Here is a 20,563-nt window from a genome sequence, read left to right as displayed (position 1 = left end):
TGCGTGAACAGTTCCTGTCTAACGTTCTATAGTTGTGATTGTGCGTATTGGTTTTGCCAAACCTAATCCTCAGGGGGCACTTACCTGTGCCCAGTTGTCCTTCCTCTGTGTCAGGAGACCCTGTTAAGCCCACTGCCCTGGTGCTCTTGCCTCTAGAGGGCGCTGGAGGCTTCCCCGACTCAAGAGTTTGAAGCCTAAGACCAAAAACCCAGCCACCACCAAGAGCTCTCACTTCTTGGCCTTTGAGTCCTCAACTGAGGAGGGGAGCTGATGGGCAGGAACCAGCTTTGTCACAGCACCTAGGACTAAAGCTTTGTCAGATCCAGGTTCCCATCCTAGCTTGACCACTTAACAGCAATGTGACCTCGGGCAAAGCTCTTTATTTCTCTCTAAGTGTCATTTTCCTGGCCTATAGCGTTATAGAATATAGTGCCCATTCATAGCATTATGGTAAAGATTATATTAGATGGTGGTGATACATAAAGCTTTTCAACTTGAGGGAGGCTTAACACACGGTGCCCATGTTCTTATAAGAACTCAATAACCATTTGCTGATTGATTGTAGAAGGTGAATTTGTGCACATAGGCTCTTGAAGACAGGGATAATTAACCTAAGTCTAATGCTTACCCTTTTTTCTTTTTTAGGGCTGTACCCACAGCATATGGAAGTTCCCAGGCTAGGGGTCGAATCGGAGCTACAGCTGCTGGCCTACACCACAGCCACAGCAAGGCCAGATCTGAGCTGCATCTTCAACCTACACCACAGCTCACGGCAATGCCAGATCCTTAACCCACTGAGCGAGGCCAGGGATCAAACCCGCAACCTCATGATTCCTAGTCGGATTCGTTTCCCCTGTGCCATGATGGGAACTCCCCTAATGCTTATATTTTTATGAAAACTAAATTTTCCTAGTAGAGGTAGACATGAGCCTTAGCCTTATTTTTACACACGATGATACTGAGGCTCAGAGAATAAGAAAGTCTGGTTCACTCAGCAAGTTAATGGCAGAGCAGGGATTTGGACCCATGTAACGCTGATGCCAAAACACCATACTTTTCCCCTGACCTATCTTGCCCTCTTAACCTGGTCATTTAATCTGCCCATTCAACCTCCTCAGTGGCCACACCTCCACGTCCCTCCTCACAGAAGTCTCTCGAGCCCCTGAGTTCCTAGAGCCCTTGCTCGAACCTTTCATCACTTCACACTTACGAGCACATCCAATGAGCCAGGCCTTAAAGCTGGGCTCGCCCTTGACCCTTCTCTCTCCCTCCACTCCTCATGTCTAATAGGTTACTAAGATTGCCATTTCTGTCTTTTATTTTTGCTTTTTAGGGCCGTACTCTCGGCATATGGAAGTTCTCAGGCAGGGGTTGAATGAGAACTGTAGCTTCCAGCTACACCATAGCCACAGCAATGCAGGATCCAAGCCACATCTGCAAGCTACACCACAGCTCATGACAACCCTGGATCCCTAACCCACTGAGCGAGGCCAGGGATCAACCTGCATCCTCGTGGATACTAGTCAGGTTCATTACTGCTGAGCCACAGCGGAACTCCATTTCTGCTTTTTAAATAACCCTGAAGTTGTTACGTGCGCTCTCTCCCCACTGCTACCACCATGTTTCAAGCCTCCAACAGCCATCCGTCCATGTTGCAGCCTGGTACTGCAGCAGCCCTTCTGGTCTCCCTGCCCCCATGCATTCTCCAGAGTGATATTTCCAACAGGGGAAGCCGACCATGTGAGTCCTACACCTAAAACTCCTTCAGAGCACGTGGACGCCTCATCTTCTGTCACTTTCCCTTCACATTCTGGATGCTGGTCTCTTGGAATGAGCTGCCATCCCTGAAGAGACACCCTGCCTCTCCCCTCCAAGCCTTTGCATGTGTGCTTCCTCTGCCAGGATCAATGCAAGCCCTCCTCCCAGGCTTGCCCGAAAACCCTCTCATCCTCAGGAAAGCACCCCCTCTTTCTCCGCCTCCAGCCCACAGCTCAAGCGATCTCGAAGCAACTTGCACTTCCTTCTCTCATGGCACTGACCTCCCCGGATTGTAATGCCTTTCTCTTGTCCATCTTTACCACTAGATTGTAAGGTCATGAGTTGAGGGCAGGGTCCCCAACCTATTCATTGCTCTACCCTCGGATAAGTCATGTGCTCAAGTGTTACCGCTGCACTGGAGTCTTCTCAGTGGAAGCAGGCTCCGCAGTTTCCAATGAAGTTGCTATGGGTGTTGGGAGGAGCCCCAAATAGCCCACAATCGCCTCCTCTCCCTCTGCACCCCCAGAATCCCAACCACGACAGAATAGCATGATGACTTGCTTCCTTGGGGGACTTCCAGCCAGTGGAGCATTTCAATAAACAAACAATAAACGCGTGGAACAAATGAGCGAGGGAAATGCAGGCTCTCAAGAGGAGGATGGAAATCCGACTTGGCAAGGGGCTGTGACTGCTTCTAAGGCTGATAGATTTATGATTGGGAATTTTGTGTTTCCACATGGACCTTGCCTGACTCTATTATGCTAACAGGCAGGGCCGGATGGAGAGTGAAAGTGATTTGGGGGCGATAGGAGACCTAGATTCTTTTGACTTGGAAAGAGCTTTGAGTTTGTACATTCCATCGTCAAACACAGGGGTTCTAAATGGTCTTAGGGGGGTACAGATGCTTTGTGCACGCATGTGCTCTTTATCTGCTCTCCCTCTCTCTTACACAACACACACACACACACACACATCCACATACACACTCACACCTATACATAAGGAATAATTTTTAAAAAAACCACTTGGTCACATGCTCATGCTTCCCCAAGAAATCAGATAGATTCACTCAGTGGGTTAAGGATCTGGCATTGCCTTAAGCTGGGGCATGGGGCATGGATTCTGCTTGGATCTGGCGTTTCTGTGGCTGTGGTGTAGGCTGGCGCCTGCAGCTCTGATTCAACCCCTAGCCTGGAAACTTCCATATGCCTTGGGTGTGGCCCTAAAAATTAAAAAGAAAAAAAAAAAAAAAAAAAGAAAGAAAAGCAAGGGAGTTCCCAGTGTGACGCAGTGGCTTAATGGTCCAGCTTGTCTCGCTAGAGGCACCTGCGTGATCCTTGGCCCAATCACAGATTAAGGATCCAGCTTGCTGCAGCTGGGGCTCAGATTCAATCCCTGGCCCAAGAAAGTCCATATGACACAGGAGTGGCTGATAAAACAAAACAAAACAAAAACAATAGAGACGTGTAAGCATTTTCATTTGCGGGGGCGCTCAGGAAGGATTTAGGCATTTCAGATTTTCCTATTTGTCTAAGTCAAACCAGCCATCTCCATTCCAAGTCTCAGGATTCCATTCTTTCCCATTCATGCCTTGACTTTCATCTAAAAAAAACCTGAGAGGGAGTTCCCATCGTGGCTCAGTGGGTTAAGAACCCAACTAGTATCCATGAGGATGCGGGTTCAATCTCTGGCCTCGCTCAGTGGGTCAAGGATCTGGCATTGCTGTGAGCTGTGTTGTAGGTTGCAGATGCAGCTCAGATTCCGCATGGCTGTGGCTGTGGCTTAGGCTGGCAGCTACAGCTCTGATTTAACCTGGGAACTTCCACATGCCATGGGTGTGGCCCTAAAAAGACAAATAAATAAATTTTAAAAATTGAAAAATAAAAAGCCTGAGGAACCTATGGATTCCAGTAACATTATAATTGGGCAGATACAGTATCAAAGTTTGAATCTGATTTTCAATTATATCAGTCCTGAAGTCATAATAGGTCAAAAGTTATTTTAGAGCCAGAGTATAAGTGCTCAGTTTCTCTGAATGTGCCCAGAACTGAGAGTTGGAAACTCTGAGCTTGCGATTTTCTTTCCATAAGCCTCCCAGAGCAGTCAGAAGCAGCCAACCCATCTCAAAATCCCTGTCCTAATTGTCAACGTAAGTCATTTCAGCAGCAAGTTGGTTTCCCAAAGACCAGTCTTCAGCAGGCGCTGAGCATTTCATCCCAAGTATTCACAAGTGATAGTTTAAGTCATTCCTTTGCTGTTGCATGTCATGGATTTCTAGATCCTGGGAGAAAGGGTCCACCAGGGGCCCCAATGTGCCCAACTGCCTGGCCTCACCCTGCTCGGACACTGGGTCATTTCTATAACTAGGCTCAAAGTCAGTTACATAGATCAAGGTCACCGCAGCATGACCGTTGTACAGCTCTTGGCTCCACAAGGTTCTTAGCCCTTGCCCAGGGATCCTCAGTGACCCTGCCACCCCGGTGCCTGGGTAGCTGCCATCTGGCCCCACTGCGTTACTGAATGGGACTCGAGGGTGAGGAAATCAGCTACACATATGTTGTTGTTGCTGCTGTTTGAGATGCTGTGAGAGACACCGTCTTTCTCTGATCCGCTGCATGTGTCTGCTTTCGGGGTCTACGTACGGAGTGGGGCGAGCCCGCGTGGAGTCCCATTGCTGCTCACCATCTTCCATGAGTTGGGGCTCTTCCCTGCTACCGTATCCCATTTTCCACCGACAATGAGGTCATTGCTGAGGTCAAGCCCAATCCAGGTTATATAACAATCCCAGAGCCCCCTCCGAGGCTCCGTCTCCCAGAGCTGCTTTCCACATCAATTACTGTTCCAGGCAGTGGCCACTCAGAGACGCAAATCATTCTAGGTCTGGGGTGTCCAGTACAGGAGCCATTAACCACACGTGCCTATTTACATTTAAGTTATTTAAATTAAACGTAATTAAAGAGGCAGTTCCTCAGTCACGCGGGCCACCTTTCAAGAGCTCAGTTGCTACCTACGCCTGGCAGATGCCACATTGGTCAATGCAGCTAGGACACTTCTGTCATCACAGAACATTCTATGGGACAGCACTGCTCCGGATCATTTCAAGCATAAGGGAATTTAAAGCAGCAGGTTGGTGGGCGTATGGGAGTAACCCAAGGAGGAGAGGGCTCAGGAGGGTTAGAAGAGAAAAAGGGAGGAGTTCCCGTCGTGGCGCAGTGGTTAACGAATCTGACTAGGAACCATGAGGTTGTGGGTTTGATCCCTGGCCTTGCTCAGTGGGTTAAGCATCCAGTGTTGTCGGGAGCTGTGGTGTAGGTCGCAGGCACAGCTCGGATCCTGCGTTGCTGTGGCTCTGGCGTAGGCGAGTGGCCAAAGCTCCAATGAGACCCCTAGCCTGGGAACCTCCATATGCCGTGGGAGCGGCCCAAGAAATGGCAAAAAGACAAAAAAAAAAAAAAATGCAACTTGCAAGTTTCTACACTTCTTGTAATACTAAAGAGAGCGCCGAAGGATGGATATGTATCTTCAAGCAAACAAACAACCGCAGAGTCAGGGTTTTATCGATGATAACACTCTTAGGAGATGCCAGGACTTCCACCCCGCAGCTCACATCCATTCCCTGATCTCTAGCACCTGCCCCCCTGCCCTTTATGTTCCAGCTACACAGAATTGCTTCCAATTCTGCTCTGGACTCTGATGACCTTGCGCCTCCTCAGGTCTTACAAATACTGTTCCTTCTGCCTGGAACACACTTTCCCTTGCTCATCGCCTAGCTGGCTATTCTCATCCTTCAGATGTCGGGTCAGATGTCACTTCCTCTGAGAGACTTTCCACGACCTTTCCAATGTGTCTAAACTAGCCTCATCTCCCCCACCTCCTACCCCAGCCATCAAGTCATCCTGTTTGGAGGGGCAGGGGGGCATGCCCGCAGCATGCAGAAGTTCCGGGCCAGGGATTGAACCCACACCACAGCAGTGAGCAGAGCCACAGCAGAGACAACACCAGGTTCTTAACCCGCTAGGCCACCAGGAAACTCCATCATCCTGTTTACTCTATAGTCCTTGTTTTAGTGGAAAATTATCATCTGTGTTTATTATCTGTCTCCCTTCACTAGAATGTTTTCCCTTCAGGAAAACAGAGGGCTTGTGTGTCTTGTTTGGCACTGTATGCTGGCGTTTAGAACAGTGGCTGGCATGTAAGAGGCCCTCAATAAATACATATTGTCTGGGAGTTCCCATCGTGGTGCAGCAGAAACGAATCCAGTTAGGAACCCTGAGGTTGCGGGTTTGATCCCTGGCCTCGCTCAGTGGGTAAGGATCCAGCGTTGCTGTGAGCTGTGGTGTAGGTCGCAGATGTGGCTCGGATCCTTCGTTGCTGTGGTTGTGGGGTAGGCTGGCAGCTGTAGCTCCGATTCAACCCCTAGCCTGGGAACCTCCATGCGCTGTGGGTGCGGCCCTAAAAAAAAAACCAAAATATATGTAAGAATGAATAGTTTCCATCCATTCTTCAGGTCTGAAATTTTTTCTGTCTCTCTAGCTGGCTAAGGTATTTTTGCTTTGTGTTCTAAAAAGAACCCATAAATCTCCCATTGTGACACTTAAAACTACTGTAATTACTTACATCTAATCACTTGCTGGACTTCAACTCGGTGAAAGCAGGGACGATGTCTTTCTGGTTCACGCTGGAGTTCCCAGTTTCTAGCACGGTGCCCGGGATATAGCTGAAGTGAGAAATTACTTGATGGATTTGGGCCTGGGAGAAGATTTAGGGATGGGTATATTGAAACGAAGCAAAAAAAGCCAACAAGCAATTATTAACTCTGGAAAAACTCCAGGAAAAATCTTGACAAAAATGGAAATGCCATCACAAAGCCCTATACGGCTTGACTATAAATAATATTTACAGAGTCATAATCAGGGTCCACAAGACTGTATTAGTTACATTAGACTTTACAAGTTGTTAATGTTATGATATTTTTCTATGCTGGTTAGTAAAGAGTAGCTACCCCGAGCTCCCTGAGTTCCCCGCTACCACTGCTCCAGCTGCCCACACCACCCCGCGCCCCCCATCTTAGGGCTCCCTGAACTTTCCTAGGATCCAGCAACTACAGAGAAAATACCTGGCCCAGCCAGGGGCTCCAGACCCTGCTGGCAAGGTCAGCCTCTTTTCTTTTCCTTTTTTTCTGGCTGAGCTTGCAGCATGTGGAAGTTTTCCCAGGCCAGGGATCTAACCTGCTCCGTAGCAGTGACGTCCATAGAGCCACAGCAGTGACAACGCCAGATCCTTAACCACTAGGCTGCCAAAGCACTCCCAGGCTAACATCTCCTTGGATCAGTGCATGCCTGTGCCAGTCAGCAGCCTCCAGCCCCTCCCGGGCATAGCAGGGACTTTGTCTTTTTTGTTCACGCTTGAGTTTCCCTGGAAGGCTAAATTCACCCCTGCTTGCTACTACTACACCTGCCTGGACCCAGGGAGCCCTGCATAGGGACCAACCAGAGACACCAGGCTGCCAGCCAATGGCTGGCCTGCCTCACCTCTGACACATCAAACCCCACCCCTGAATGTCCCACCTCCCCCCAGCAGGCTCTGGATTTACCCCTGAGAGATGGCAGAGATGGCAGTCCTGGAGAGAATGCTGGCATCTGAGAGGGTAAATTGCTTTTGTTTTTGTTTTTGCTTTTTATGGCTGCACCTGTGGCACGTGGAGGTTCTCAGGCTAGGGGTCAAAGTTGAATTGGAGCTGTAGCTGCTGGCCTACACCACAAGCATAGCAACACCAGATCTGAGCCCTGTCTGTGACCTACACCACAGCTCCGGCAACGCTGGATCTTAACCCATGAGCAGGCCAGGGATCGAACTTTCGGCCCCATGGATGCTAGTCAGATTCGTTTCCGCTGAGCCACGACGGGAACTCCTGAGAGGGTAAATTTTTTAGTGATACTCCCGGCCATAACATAAATACCACATAATGATTTAACCATAAGTTGTGATATAATTATATTGGAAGATGGGGCAGGGAAGTGGTATTAGAGAAATCTATTGTTCAAAGTCAATAGATAATGTCTGAACTTAAAAAATCAGGAAGCAACAGGATAGCTCTATGATTTGGAAGATGGAAGTAAATGCTGAAAGAAACAGCTGGCAGAGCTGAGAGGCAGGGCTTGGTGTGGGGAGAGATGGAAGAGGAATTATTGTTTTTCGTTTTTTTTTTTTTATCATAAGCTTTAGAGGAAATTTGACTTTTTGACTTTAGAGGAATGTTACTTTTTTTCTCTCAGGAGACTGTTCCAGGGATCCTGATGAGAAGTGATGGCAATGAGAGTGTTCAATGGATCCGGATTGTAATTAGGGTATGAATGAGCCTAGCTTAGTAATTGCCTGGTACAGAGAGTGAGGGAGAGGGAGGAGAATTGGGGCGCGCAGCTGGGGTCAGAGGATGACTGTTTTTTAGTGAACACTTGGATCTGAGGGTCCCTCTGGTCACTACATAGAGCGAGAGTGACTAACTCTGCTATGGAGAATTGGAACTAGTCCACAGAGAAGGGGTATTTGAGCTGGGTCTTGAAGATAGTATAGGAGTTCCCAGTTCTGAGTTCCCGTCGTGGCTCAGCAGATTAAGAACCCGACTAGCATCCACGAGGATGCGGATTGGATTCCTGATCTCGCTCAGTGGGTGAAGGATCCAGCGTTGCTGTGAGCTGTGGCGTGGATCACAGATGCAACTCAGATCTGGCACGGCTGTGGCTCTGGCGTTGGCCGGCAGCTGCAGCTCTCATCCGACCCCTAGCCTGGGAACCTCCATGTGCTGCAGGTGCGATGAGCTCTGTGGTGAGAGGGTATGTTAAGGAAAGGATATTCTCTGGCATGGGTGATGGAGGATAACGGGAAGTACAGAGGCACAAAAGCATGAGAGCATCATTTTGGAGGGAGCTTAGTTGTCCTGTGCGGCTGCAGGGTGAGAGGCATGTTGGGGGAGAAGACGTTGAAAAATAAAGCAGGAACTAGAGTTTGGGGCCAGAATCCAAGAGCCTGTAATAGAGTCCAAGTGGTCCTCTCTCTTGAGCTGGTGACAGAATAACAGGTACAAACTTTTGGAAGAACAATTTGCAAATATACATCAGAAGCTGTTAAGATGTTTCTAATCTCTTCCTAGTGATCATATTCTTGGGGATTTTTTTTTTTTTTTTTTTGTCTTTTTGCTATTTCTTGGGCCGCTCCCGCGGCATATGGAGGTTTCCAGGCTAGGGGTCGAATCGGAGCTGTAGCCTCCGGCCTACGCCAGAGCCACAGCAACGTGGGATCCGAGCCGCGTCTGCAACCTACACCACAGCTCACGGCAACGCCGGATCGTTAACCCACTGAGCAAGGGCAGGGACCGAACCCACAACCTCATGGTTCCTAGTCGGATTCGTTAACCACTGTGCCACGACGGGAACTCCTCTTGGGGATTTTTCTTAAGGAATACTTTTTTTTTTTTTTTTTTTTTGCTTTTTAGGACTGCACCTGCGGCACATGGAGGTTCCCAGGCTAGGGACTGAATCGGAGCCACAGCTGCTGGCCTACACCACAGCCATAGCAACGCAGGATCCAAGCCACATCTGTCACCTACACCACAGCTCACGACAACACCAGATCCTTAACCCACTGAGCAGGGCCAGGGATCGAAGCCGAAACCTCATGGTTCCTAGTCGGATTCGTTTCCCCTGCGCCACAATGGGAACTCCAGGAATACTTTTTTTTAAAAGGATGAAGTGAGCAATATATATTAAGATATGTATTGCATCATTATTGGAAACCATGAAAAACTGGAAAACCACCAACTTTTCCATCAGAGGAGAACACCTATGTACAAGATGTGCATTCATCCAATGAATAATAAATATACAGACCAGAGTTACTTGTCAGGATTTAAGTGGACTTACCCAAGACACCTGCCAGGCCGGGGGGGCGGGGAGAAGGTCCAATGTGGGCGGGAGGAGAAGGGTGGAAGCCCAGTGCACGCAAGGTCAGCCCCCACGGGGGCGTGGGAAGGAGAGCCACCATTTAGGGGCATTTCCCTGTGGTCTCTCATTTATTTCTCACAACAACGATCCTATGAGGGTGGTACGGATGGCATCCCCATTTCACAGACAAGGACCTGAGGCTCAAAGGGATGGAGGGATCTACTCAGGTCCACCCAGCTTCAAAGTCGAGGAGCTGAGATGCCAGCCCAAGTCTGTGTGATGGCAGAGCCATGTTTTTCCTCTGCACCATGACGCCAAGTGACAGCTACACCCCAGGCCCACCATGGGGCACCCTTTTACATGGCCTGGGCATCTTTCTTCAGTCTTGGGAAAAACAGGGTCAGGCCTCTGTGGACACCAGAGATTGACAGTAATGTGGCAAAATGGAAAAAGCTTTCTGATACAAGGCTGAGTTGTAAGAATATGTCATCGTGTCAGCGATCAAAGCTGCCCCCTAAAACTGTGCCCACAGTCGCTGGCGGGCAGGGGCAAGAAGAGATGGAAACTAACATGTGAGTGAGTGGTTTTTCTTCTTTCTCCTCTTTTGAGGTTTTCGGTCTTATCACTATTATTGGCACAATAAAAAACCCTGTTATAATGAAAAATGGAAGGACAGAGACGATATGAGCCCCTTGGGTGACCCATGGCCATGCTTTGAGCCCAGCTGCAGCTCCTGGCTTTCCAAAGCCTTTCTGACAGCAGCCTTCGTAAAGAAGAAGTCAGACAAAGGAGGGAAGGAAAGAGACGCTGTACGCGATCCACGCCGAGAGGCCTCAGGTCCTTGCTGTCCTGCTTCAGATGTTGGTGTCACTGCTGCCTCTGTGTGATGCTCTCACCTGGGCAGAATGGCTGTGACCAGGGCTTCCCAGCCCAGACCGCTTTGGATCTAGTCGTTGCTAGTTCCTGTTCATTTGTAGCGTTGGCTCTCCCGCCTGGGGCTCGGGATGGGCCTGGCTGGAGGAAGGGCGGGTGCAGGATTCTCTGCCATGAGGGACTGAGGCCAAGGTGACCTCAGCTGGCCAAGAGAACAGTGAAACAGCAGCAGCCATGCCTGGGTTTCAGAGCTGGGGCCCAGCGAGTCTTCTTTTGCTCATCCTCACGCTCCCTGCCTTACTCGATTTTATTCTTTCCTCTAGATCACCGTTCCTTTCAGGATTCCATGCATTTGCCCGTGGTGTTCTATGCATGTGCCCTGGTGCTCCCGCTTCCTGACAGCGCTAACCCCTGCCCAGGCCTTAACGTCACTGCCTTGGTGAAACTTGTCCCGCTCTCCTTCTAGGGAATGAATCATTGCCTCCTCTGACTCCCACGGCGCTTGATGTGTATCTTGCCTACGGCAGTGGTATTTTTCTGCAGCATATGAGAGTTATTTACGTCCATGTCTGTTTCTCCCACTAAATGGGGAGCTTCTCAAGGTGGCCAAGGAACAGGTCTTATCCAAGTCTGATTCCCCAGACAGCGGGGCCAACATCTGGCATGTGGCAGGTGCTCGATCAACATGTGGAATGACATTGACTTACCACAGCCAAGTTCTTCCTCGTTCTGTGTCACGGACTCTCTGGGAAAGCTGTTGAGATTGTAGGCAGAGGACCAGTTGGTTTTAGATCCTTTTCTTTCCTGTGCATTTGGAAAGGGGCAGGAAGAGGAAGAGAGTTGAAGCTATCTGTGGATCCGTATGGCAGCGCTTTCAGCCAGGGGGCCTTCGAGACGGTAATGATGGGAATAATAAGTAACATGTGCGGGACTCTTACGCTTTCACACCCATTACCTCGGTCGGGCTTCGCAATGTCTCTAGGGTGTAACTGGGTAGGCAATATATGGCTTGTCCCCGTCTGACAGCCACGGAACCCAAGGTTCAGAAAAGAGATTTGCTCAGGATTACATCAACTCAAAGGAGAGCCAGGACACACACCTGTCAACTTCAAATCACATGCTCTTGGGATTGCAGGGGTGACTAAAACCCAGACCCTCTTCCTCTTGATAAATGTCTGCAGAAGGAAGGGAGGAAAGCCCCGTTTAACCCTTGAGAAGCTGTCCTGGCACCAGGCCCTCATTTTTACCCTCTTGCAAGTTTACTTGCTCATCTAGGGCTTTCGTTCCTCAAAAGTAGGAACGATGCCTCCTTGGCGATCTCTCCCCGCAAGGCAAGGCTTTGGCAGGCCCCTCACTCTGCTGGGTCTTGATTCTCATGTGTGCAGACGTTGAAATAGGGTCCCATTCCCACCAGCCCCCAGCACAGAGCCTGGCCCCCAGTTTCCGTCACGACGACTCTCAGCTCCAACACTAGAGGCCTCCAGGACTCCAGCGGACACGATGGAGTGTGTACCCTGCACGCTGCCGCCGCGTCCCAGGCTGGCCGTGGAAACGGAGCCACCTCCAGCCAGCAGGGCTGCTCGGCTCACACGGATCCACCTGGGAGCCTCATTCGTCATGGCAGATGACATAGTTAACACGTGTGGCCGGCACAACCAATTCATCAAAAGCGCCTGTGTGCCTGGCTCCATCGCGGCAGCCGAGGAACTACTGTAGGTGGGGCAGGCGGCACATCAGAGGAGCAGCGCCCGAGCGCTTCCCAAGTGGTTTTGATGAATGGCATGGACGTGTCTTTAATTGGTGCCAGGGTAGCGGCCAGAGAACTTATGGGAAACCAGGATGTTATGATTCCGTTCCCTGAAGGCCCATAAAGCCGTGAAAGATGAGGGACAGAATCACTGCTCGTTGAAAATTTATCGACCGTGCAGACCCAGAAAACACAAATAACTATCTGAATCGAAATCTGACCTCTTTTTCCCAACTCGTTGGAAGCCAAGCGTGTTCCCCTCTGTGCCCCCGCCTGCCTGCTGAGAGGTACAACTGAGTGAAAGGTGTGATTTCTAAGAAATGAGGGCTTTAGTGTGGGGACGGCACACTTGGCTTTCCCAGGTGGGCGGGGAGGTATCTGGGAGGCGGGGGCCCCCCCTCGCCCCACAAACATCTCTCCCTCCAGCCCGTCCCCATCCTGTGAACTGATATCAGAGGCTGAGCCACTTTGGGCAACGTGTCCATTCATACATTCATTCTTTCTTCTCCGCCCTTGGGGATTCACACGGAGTGCGTCCTGAATACATAGCACTGCTCTGGTGTCACGGGGAATACAGAACGGTGTCAAGGACAGATGCTCCCTCCCTTCCAGAAAAATCGTTATTTAGGGGAAAAGAGAGGACAGGTCCGCGGATAGACTAACACAGGATGGGTGCATCGCATAGAAAATGAAGCACTGGAATTTGGCATCGAGAGGACTTCGTTTCAAATCTCAGCCCTGATTCTTATTTCTCAGCCGCTACAGAAGTCACTCTGATTCTCTGCATTTTAACTGCAGGACGGGAGGGTAACATTGCACCTGGCAGTCGTGAGGCTCATACGGAGGTAGCTGAGCTGAAAGAACCCAGTACCGGACCTGGCACGGATCGATAAAGGGTTGCTCGTTCTGAGTGAGCATCGCCAGGCAGGTGCTGAGGAAGGGCCGGGTGAGGGTTCATGCATTCAAAGAATACATGTTTACCGATCACGGGCTTAGGGATTTAGACAGGATGCTGTGCCCTTGACAAGACGGAGGTCCTCCAGGGAGTAGCGATGCTATAGTGTGCTAGGAAGGGCAAATCGTTACAGATGTGCTGACAGACATCTGCTCTGAGTCACCAGGGAGGAAAGGAGATGCTGGGAAAGGCAATAGGAGAGATTCGCCTGAAGAGGCGATGCTTGAGCCGAATCCTAAACAATGAGAGTTTCATTTGCAGATGAAGTGCAAAAGGGTGTTCCAGGCACAATACCGCAGTGTCCTTTTTGTTTCTAGAATAAGCAGCAGTTATCCCCGGGGCTCTGGGAAACCTTGACATTTATAACCTGGCATTTTCCTGTTTATCCTTGTGTTTATTGTATTGTGTCTCCGCCACGAGAATGACAGGTCCAAGAGAACCTGAGATCTTGGCTCTTTTTCTCCACTCTGTCACAGCCCTGAGAACATTGCCTGGCAGAGCGTAGGTGTTTGATACATGTCTGTGGCCTGGACAAATAAATAAAAGACAAGAGGCATAGGAGGGCATACTGCCATTAAGGCGCATAAGCACAGGAGGGCATAGGAGGGCATACTGCAGTTAAGGTACCTGGTGCATGGTGGGCATTGATTTTTTTTTTTCCCTCCTAAAATTGAGCAACGAGGAATACCTAAAGCACAGACTGGAGGAATTGAGGTGGGAGGTGACAGAAGACACCTCTGGGCTGCTCCCTGAAGGCCAGGAAGGGTTGCCCATGTGATGGGATGTTGGGAGGGGCTCAGGAGGATTCAGTAAGATAACTTTTTAATCTCTTCCAACCTTAAGCGTCCAAGACTTTCCCCCCAAAATCATCTCTTGCCACCCTTCCGGTCTTCCTCACTCACACCCCTTCTTTCTCCTCCACCCGGTCTGGAGGCTGTAAGGACATCCGACGACGCACCATTTCCTGCCAGTGTTAATGGTGAACCGATGTGGTGCTTGTTCTCAGGTTTTACCGTCCCCAGATGGAGGTGGCCTCATCTCTCAGGCTGGAGACCCCCAGCAAAGGCAGCCTCTCTCCAGGGTGGCAAAGAGAGGGGACTGTTCACCCACCAGCACCTCCCTGGCCCTGCTCCCAGATCATTTTATGTCCTCTGGTCCTGGATCTGCTCCTTAGTTGGATGCACCTCAGTTCACTTGCTGGAGCACTGACGTGTGACTGGTGAACTGCGGCTGCTTCCTGTCCCAGGGATGCTGGGCCTCGGGGAGCATGGGAGAGAGACAAGAAAGAGAGCTTTGTAGGCGGTAAGCTTTGACAGTCATAAGAAAGGCCCAAACCCAACTTACACGTACACAGTGCTTAAGAATTAACAAAGCCCTAGAGAACTCCTATTCATGCTTCAAAGCCCTGCCCAAATGTTATCTCTTTTCACCCACCTTCAACTCTCCCAGGCAGAGCTAATCCTTCCCTCCACATTATGTAAAACCTCCATGGTAGCCCTTATTCCCTTGTGATGAATTTATTTGCGTATGTGTCTCATTTCTTCATTAAACCATCAGCTCTTTGGGGGCATATCTCTTCTCTTCCAGTAAAATACACTTAAAAAAATTATGGAGTTCCCACCGTGGCTCAGTGGTTAACGAATCCGACTAGGAACCATGAGGTTGCAGGTTCGATCTCTGGCCTCGCTCAGGGGTTAAGGATCCGGCGTGGCCATGAGCTGTGGTGTAGGTTGTAGACACAGCTCAGATCCCACATTGCTGTGGCTCTGGTGTAGGCTGGCGGCTGCAGCTCCAATTCGACCTCTAGCCTGGGAACCTCCATATGCCGAGGGAGCAGCCCAAGAAATGGCAAAAAGACAAAAAAAAAAAATTATATTGGAGTGGGGGATGGGGGTGGGAGGGATGGACTGACTGGGGGTTTGGGATTGGCATATGCACACGGTGGTATATGGAACGACTGGCCAGTGGGGCCCTGCTGTATAGCATAGAGAACTCTACCCAGAATTCTATGATAATCTATGCGGGAAAAGACGCTGAGAGAGACTGGATATGTGTCATGTATGACCGGTCACTTTGTTGTACAGCAGAAATTATCACAGCCTTGTAAATTAATTACACTTCAATCAAACTTAAAGCAATTGTTTTGGAGCATAGTTGATTTACAAAGCTGTGTTAGTTTCAGGCATACTGCCGGGAAAACACCTTTCTTTCTTTCTTAAAAAATAACTTTCAGGAGTTCTCACTGTGGCTCAACGGGATTGGCGGTGTCCTGGAAGCGCTAGGACCCAGGTTCCATCCCCAGCACGGAACGGGGTTAAGGACCCAGTGTTACCGCAGCTGCAGCTTAGGTTGCAACTATGGCTTAGATCTGATCCCTGGCCTGGGACTCCACATGCTGTGGGACGGCCAAAAAAGAAAAATAAAAAAATAATAATTTTCGGAGTTCCCGTGTGGCTCAGTGGGTTAAGCATCTGGCGTCATCACCACAGTGGCTCTGGTTGCTGCTGTGGCGCGTGTACAATCCCTGGACCAGGAACTCCCGCATGCCACAGCTGCAGACAAAAAACACATTCTTTCATCATATGTATTTTTCTAAAAGCAGCACCTATGTTATAATGATTGAAAATTATGTATATAATTATGTATATAAAAGTATAATGAAGAAAATGTTATTTTTACTTTTTCATTTTTAAAATTAATTTATTTTGTCTTTTTTAGGGCTGCACCTGTGGCATATGGAGGTTCCCAGGCTAGGGGTCAAATCAGAGCTGCAGCTGCCAGCCTACACCACAGCCACAGCAATGCAGGCTCCAAGCCGCATCTGTGACCTACACCACAGCTCACAGCAACACTGAATCCTTAACCCACTGAGCAAGGCCAGGGATCAAACCCACGTCCTCAGGGATACTAGTTGGGTTCGTTACTGCTGAGCCACCACAGGAACTTCTAATGAAGCAAATTTTAAATCACCTATAATTTCATCACCCAGATAAAACCATTGGTAGCATTTTGAGTATATCTTGAACCTTTTTTTTAGCACATAGAAAGTAAAAATTGGCTATATAATGCATGTGATTTTACAGTCTGGTTTCAGCATCTATTCTATTGTGAACATAAAGACATCATTGACAATTCTTCAAAAACATCCTTTTTGGGGGGAGGGGCATGCCTGGTGGCATATGGAAATTCCCAGGCCAGGGATCAAAGCTGCACCACAGCAGTGCCCCTGCAGTGACAACGCGGGAGCCCTAACCTGCTGGGCCATGAGAGAACTCCCCAAAACACCATTTTAAATGGTTGCATTTATTTCATGTAATGAGTATACCACAACTTACCAAACAGTTTCCTCACTGTAGGACATTGGGGCTAGCTACCTGTTTTTTGTTTGTTTGTTTGTTTGTTTGTTTGTTTGTTTGATTTGGCTGTTCCCACGGCATATAAAACTTCCCTCGCCAGGGGTCGAACCCAGGCCACAGCAGTGACAACACCAGATCCTTACTTCTTTTTACTCTTTTACAAATAAAACGAATAGCTCTATACATACATCTTTTTCTGCATCTTTGACTATTTCCCTAAAAAATATTCCTAGAAATGGAATTTCTAGCTCAACTGGTTTAACCTCTTTCAGGGTTCTTGACGCTCTCTGCCACATGGCTCTGAGATCCGGCTGACAACGCCACCAACGCATGAATGTGCCATCCCCCAAAGCCCTGACCTACATTCCGTATCACCCCACTGCAGTCTCTACCAAGAACAGGGCTCTTTTCACAATTCCCCTCCAAGTGAGCAATTTTTATTTTTTTCTTCTTTTTTAAATAAACATTTAATTAATTAATTTTGTCTTTTTTAGGGCCGCACCTACGGCATATGGAAGTTCCCAGGCTAGGGGTCAAATTGGAGCTATAAAAAAAAATAATAAGCCACAGCAATGCAGGGTCCGAGCCATGTCTGTGACCTACACCACAGCTCACGGCAACGTGGGATCCATGACCCATTGAGAGAGGCCAGGGATCGAACCTGTGTCCTCATGGCTGCTAGTCAGATTTGTTTCTGCTCAGCCACGACGGGAACTCCAGCAACTTTTCTTAAACACAGCAAAAATTATTCAACCGCTCCTAGAATTGCTTTCTTCCACGATATCAGCTCCGGAGGGTATATTTATTGGAACAGCTTTTCTGTTGCTTTAAACATTTCTATAATTTTGATTTGAAAATTGCCTGAAGAGCAGACAACCTGTTCTCTTGCATCTAAATTGCAATACAATTCTGCCTTTGGGGAACGATTTTTTATTTTTGGCAACAATCAAAAGCCATTTGGAACTCGAGGTAAATGAGACGAGGAGCTGCAGCTGGTTCGGGGTCAGAAAGGAGGTGCAGTTTCACAGTAATGAGATTGAGGTCTTTCTGTGCCTTGTAAAGGGAAGCCCCACAGGCGTTCTTGGGCGGTCATGGCATCATCAGAGCAAGGGCCGGGCCTCCCAGCACAACCACTCCAAAGTGGTTACACGCAGGTGGAGGCATGAGTCTAGCCCGTGCCTCATGACTTCATCACTCCTCCATGTAGAGCCCCACGTACAGGTGTCACTTCATTTCAGAGCTGATCCTGTCCCTCCTTCTCTCTTCATCAAGCCCATTTGGGCCTGATGTGATGCCAAGACCCAGATCTTAGCAGGTCAGTTTAGGGGGAGGGCGCAGCACAGGGTAGCAGTGGAAAGAGCCTTTGGACTGCAGTCAGAAAGAACTAGAAAGAGCGAGCCTGGCTCTGCCTTTTTCCAGCTGTGGGTTAGGCCTCATTTGTAGATGATTTTACTTCGTAGGGTCGTTATGAGACACGGAGACTCCGTAGACCCGCACAGCTACCCTGCGTTGAGCCCAGGACTGTGCTTCATTTGCACAAGGCAGACCCTGCTCTTTGGCCACCAGAAGCTATGTCTCCTTTGCTACCTCCCACCTCAGCTCTCTAGCCGTGAGGGGTGATTGTCTGGCCCCGTTCTGGTCGATGGAATTTAGGTGGAACTCTGCTGGGAGTTATTGGGAGAACTGTCGCTTTCCTGATGAAACAGGACGGCTAAGTCCAAACTGTCTTCCCACTCCCACCCCGTCCTGCCTTGAACTTGGCGGTGAAGGGTGGGCGTCACCGCCACCTTGTCATCAAGATGGCAAGGCCAAACGTGCACCTCTGGAATTCTTGTTATGTCAGAAAGTAACCACTATGTTTTGAAGTCACTGTTAGTCATTACTGGCAGCAAATAATATTCTAACGCACATGCGTAAAAAGTGTCCACACGTCATAGATGTTTCTATTTACAGTCATACTCACACATAATTGCTCTGCCCGGAGAACTAATGATATAAATGAGGATCATCTCATCATTTATGCAGAACTTGGCGATTGAAAGATTTTCATATTCATTTCGTCATTTGAGCCTCGCAACTCTGTAAGGAAGGTGACTTTTTATCCTAAAGATCATTTATTTTTTTTTTGGTCTTCTCTTTTTAGGGCCGTGCCTTTGGCATGTGGAGGTGCCCAGCCAGGGGTCAAATCAGAGCTGTAGCTGCTGGTCTACACCACAGCCACGGCAATGCCGGATCCTTAACCTGCTGATCGAGGCCAGGGATCGAACCTGCATCTTCAGGGATACTAGTCAAATTCATTTCTGCTGAGCCATGACAGGAACTCCTAAAGATCATTTTTACTTGCAAAAGGGTATTTAAGAAGTATTTTAGATTATGCTTATATGCTACACAGAGGCGTGGCTTCTTCCTTTTTTCCTTCATTCTTTCCTTCCATGCCAATCATGGGCTTTTTTTTTCAAAGACTCACCCTCCAGCCTTCTGCTCTTCTCTGTTATGTAACACGGGGAGGTTGATTCCTTCAGGCTGCAAATCCAGACCCCGGGACATCAGATTTTGACCCAGAGGGAGTCCTAGCAGGAGACTGGGGGTAAGTGGGTGGAGGAGAAAGAGGCAGGATGTTTCCTGTCCTCCCCTTCTGTCTTGGGTGGCATTTCTGGCTACACATTTTCTGTGGCTCCTGCTCACACGGATTGGCGTGCTAGGGTTCTAGCTTCTGGTCAACGGGCCCCTGGTTTCTGGCTTCGGGTGACACTGCCTCCCCCTTCTGCCCCTTTACCTTAGGGGTAGCCGTGGGTTCCTGCTCTTGCTAAATTCTGCGATGGCTCTCTGTCCCCTATCCTATCAGCTGTGTCACCAGGGCACCCCATCGAGGTCCCTCTCCTGTAAATACTTTACAGGTCTTCTTTTTCCGCAGTTAGGCTCATCCATCCACCACACCTCTGTGGGCACCGGCTCAGGGCCAGACGCTGCAGGAGGCACGGGGCAAGAAGTGATCTTGTCTAAGCAGCAGAGGGAAAAGCCTCGGGGTGTGCCTGTCTCTGCCGAGACGTCCCCAAACTCAGCCACACTTAGAGGCCAGTCCCGCCATCGCCTGGGCCTCCTTCGTCCTCCAGAGGCAACTAAAGGTGAGATGCAGGACGCCTGGAATGTCCCTTTCACTGTCCACTGCACGAGTGGGTTGGGGGTGCTTCTGGGTGGTGGCAGAAATGCCCGGTGGCTCTCGCCTCCTCCCAGCGTTGCTCAGGCTCAGGAGAGCCCAGCTTCCACCACCTGCGTTTTACTCTCTCCCCTTCTCTTCCCCCGAGCCTTTCCTTAGAAGCAGGGAGAATCTTTTCCAGCATATTTCCTTCAGCAAAATCCAGGGGTGGATTATCCATACAAGCTAATCACGGGAGTTCCCATCGTGGCTCAGAGGAAACGAATCTGACCAGTATCCATGAGGACGCAGGTTTGATCCCTGGCATTGCTCAGCAGGTTAAGGATCTGGCATTGCCATGAGCTGTGTTGTGGGTCACATTCGAAGCTTGGATCTGGCGTTGCTATGGCTGTGGTGTAGGCCAGCGGCTACAGCTCCGATTCGACCCCTAGCCTGGGAACCTTCCTATGCCGCAGGTGCAGCCCTAAAAAGACCAAAAAAAAAAAAAAAAAAGCTAATCATGGAGAGAAGGTAGAGGTATCAAGGTAATTTTAAGATGCCTAGATATCTTGCATGGGATCTTGCAAACAGACTGAACACAAAACCCATTTCCCTATGTAAAGTTTTTTGCCTTTGGCAATGTAGACAGCCGTTCTGAGCTTCAGTTTTCTTATCTGTAAAATGCAGACAAGAAATGTTTTCCCCACAGAATGATCGCTCCTGATCTGGGAACTTCCAGAAACCTGACCAACTACCCTGATGTAGGTGGGTTTCCCATCCCACCCCCTGCTACAGACA

At 49.3% G+C, this 20,563-nt stretch overlaps 1 protein-coding gene across 1 annotated transcript in view; it reads right to left on the bottom strand.

Moving 5' to 3' along the window:
• Positions 9,748-20,563, bottom strand: part of LOC102162715 (putative uncharacterized protein FLJ37770) — a 33,511-nt gene continuing 22,695 nt past the window's right edge. Inside the window, exon 2 of the mRNA XM_021062536.1 lies at positions 9,748-12,518. Within this exon, the coding sequence (XP_020918195.1) occupies positions 12,235-12,518 (284 nt within the window). The 3' untranslated portion in view covers positions 9,748-12,234. The remainder of the gene's footprint in view (positions 12,519-20,563) is intronic.

The sequence above is a fragment of the Sus scrofa genome, chromosome 9 (assembly GCF_000003025.6).
Source record: "Sus scrofa isolate TJ Tabasco breed Duroc chromosome 9, Sscrofa11.1, whole genome shotgun sequence".
NCBI lineage: Eukaryota > Metazoa > Chordata > Mammalia > Artiodactyla > Suidae > Sus > Sus scrofa.
This window is presented reverse-complemented; position numbering and strand designations above follow the sequence as displayed.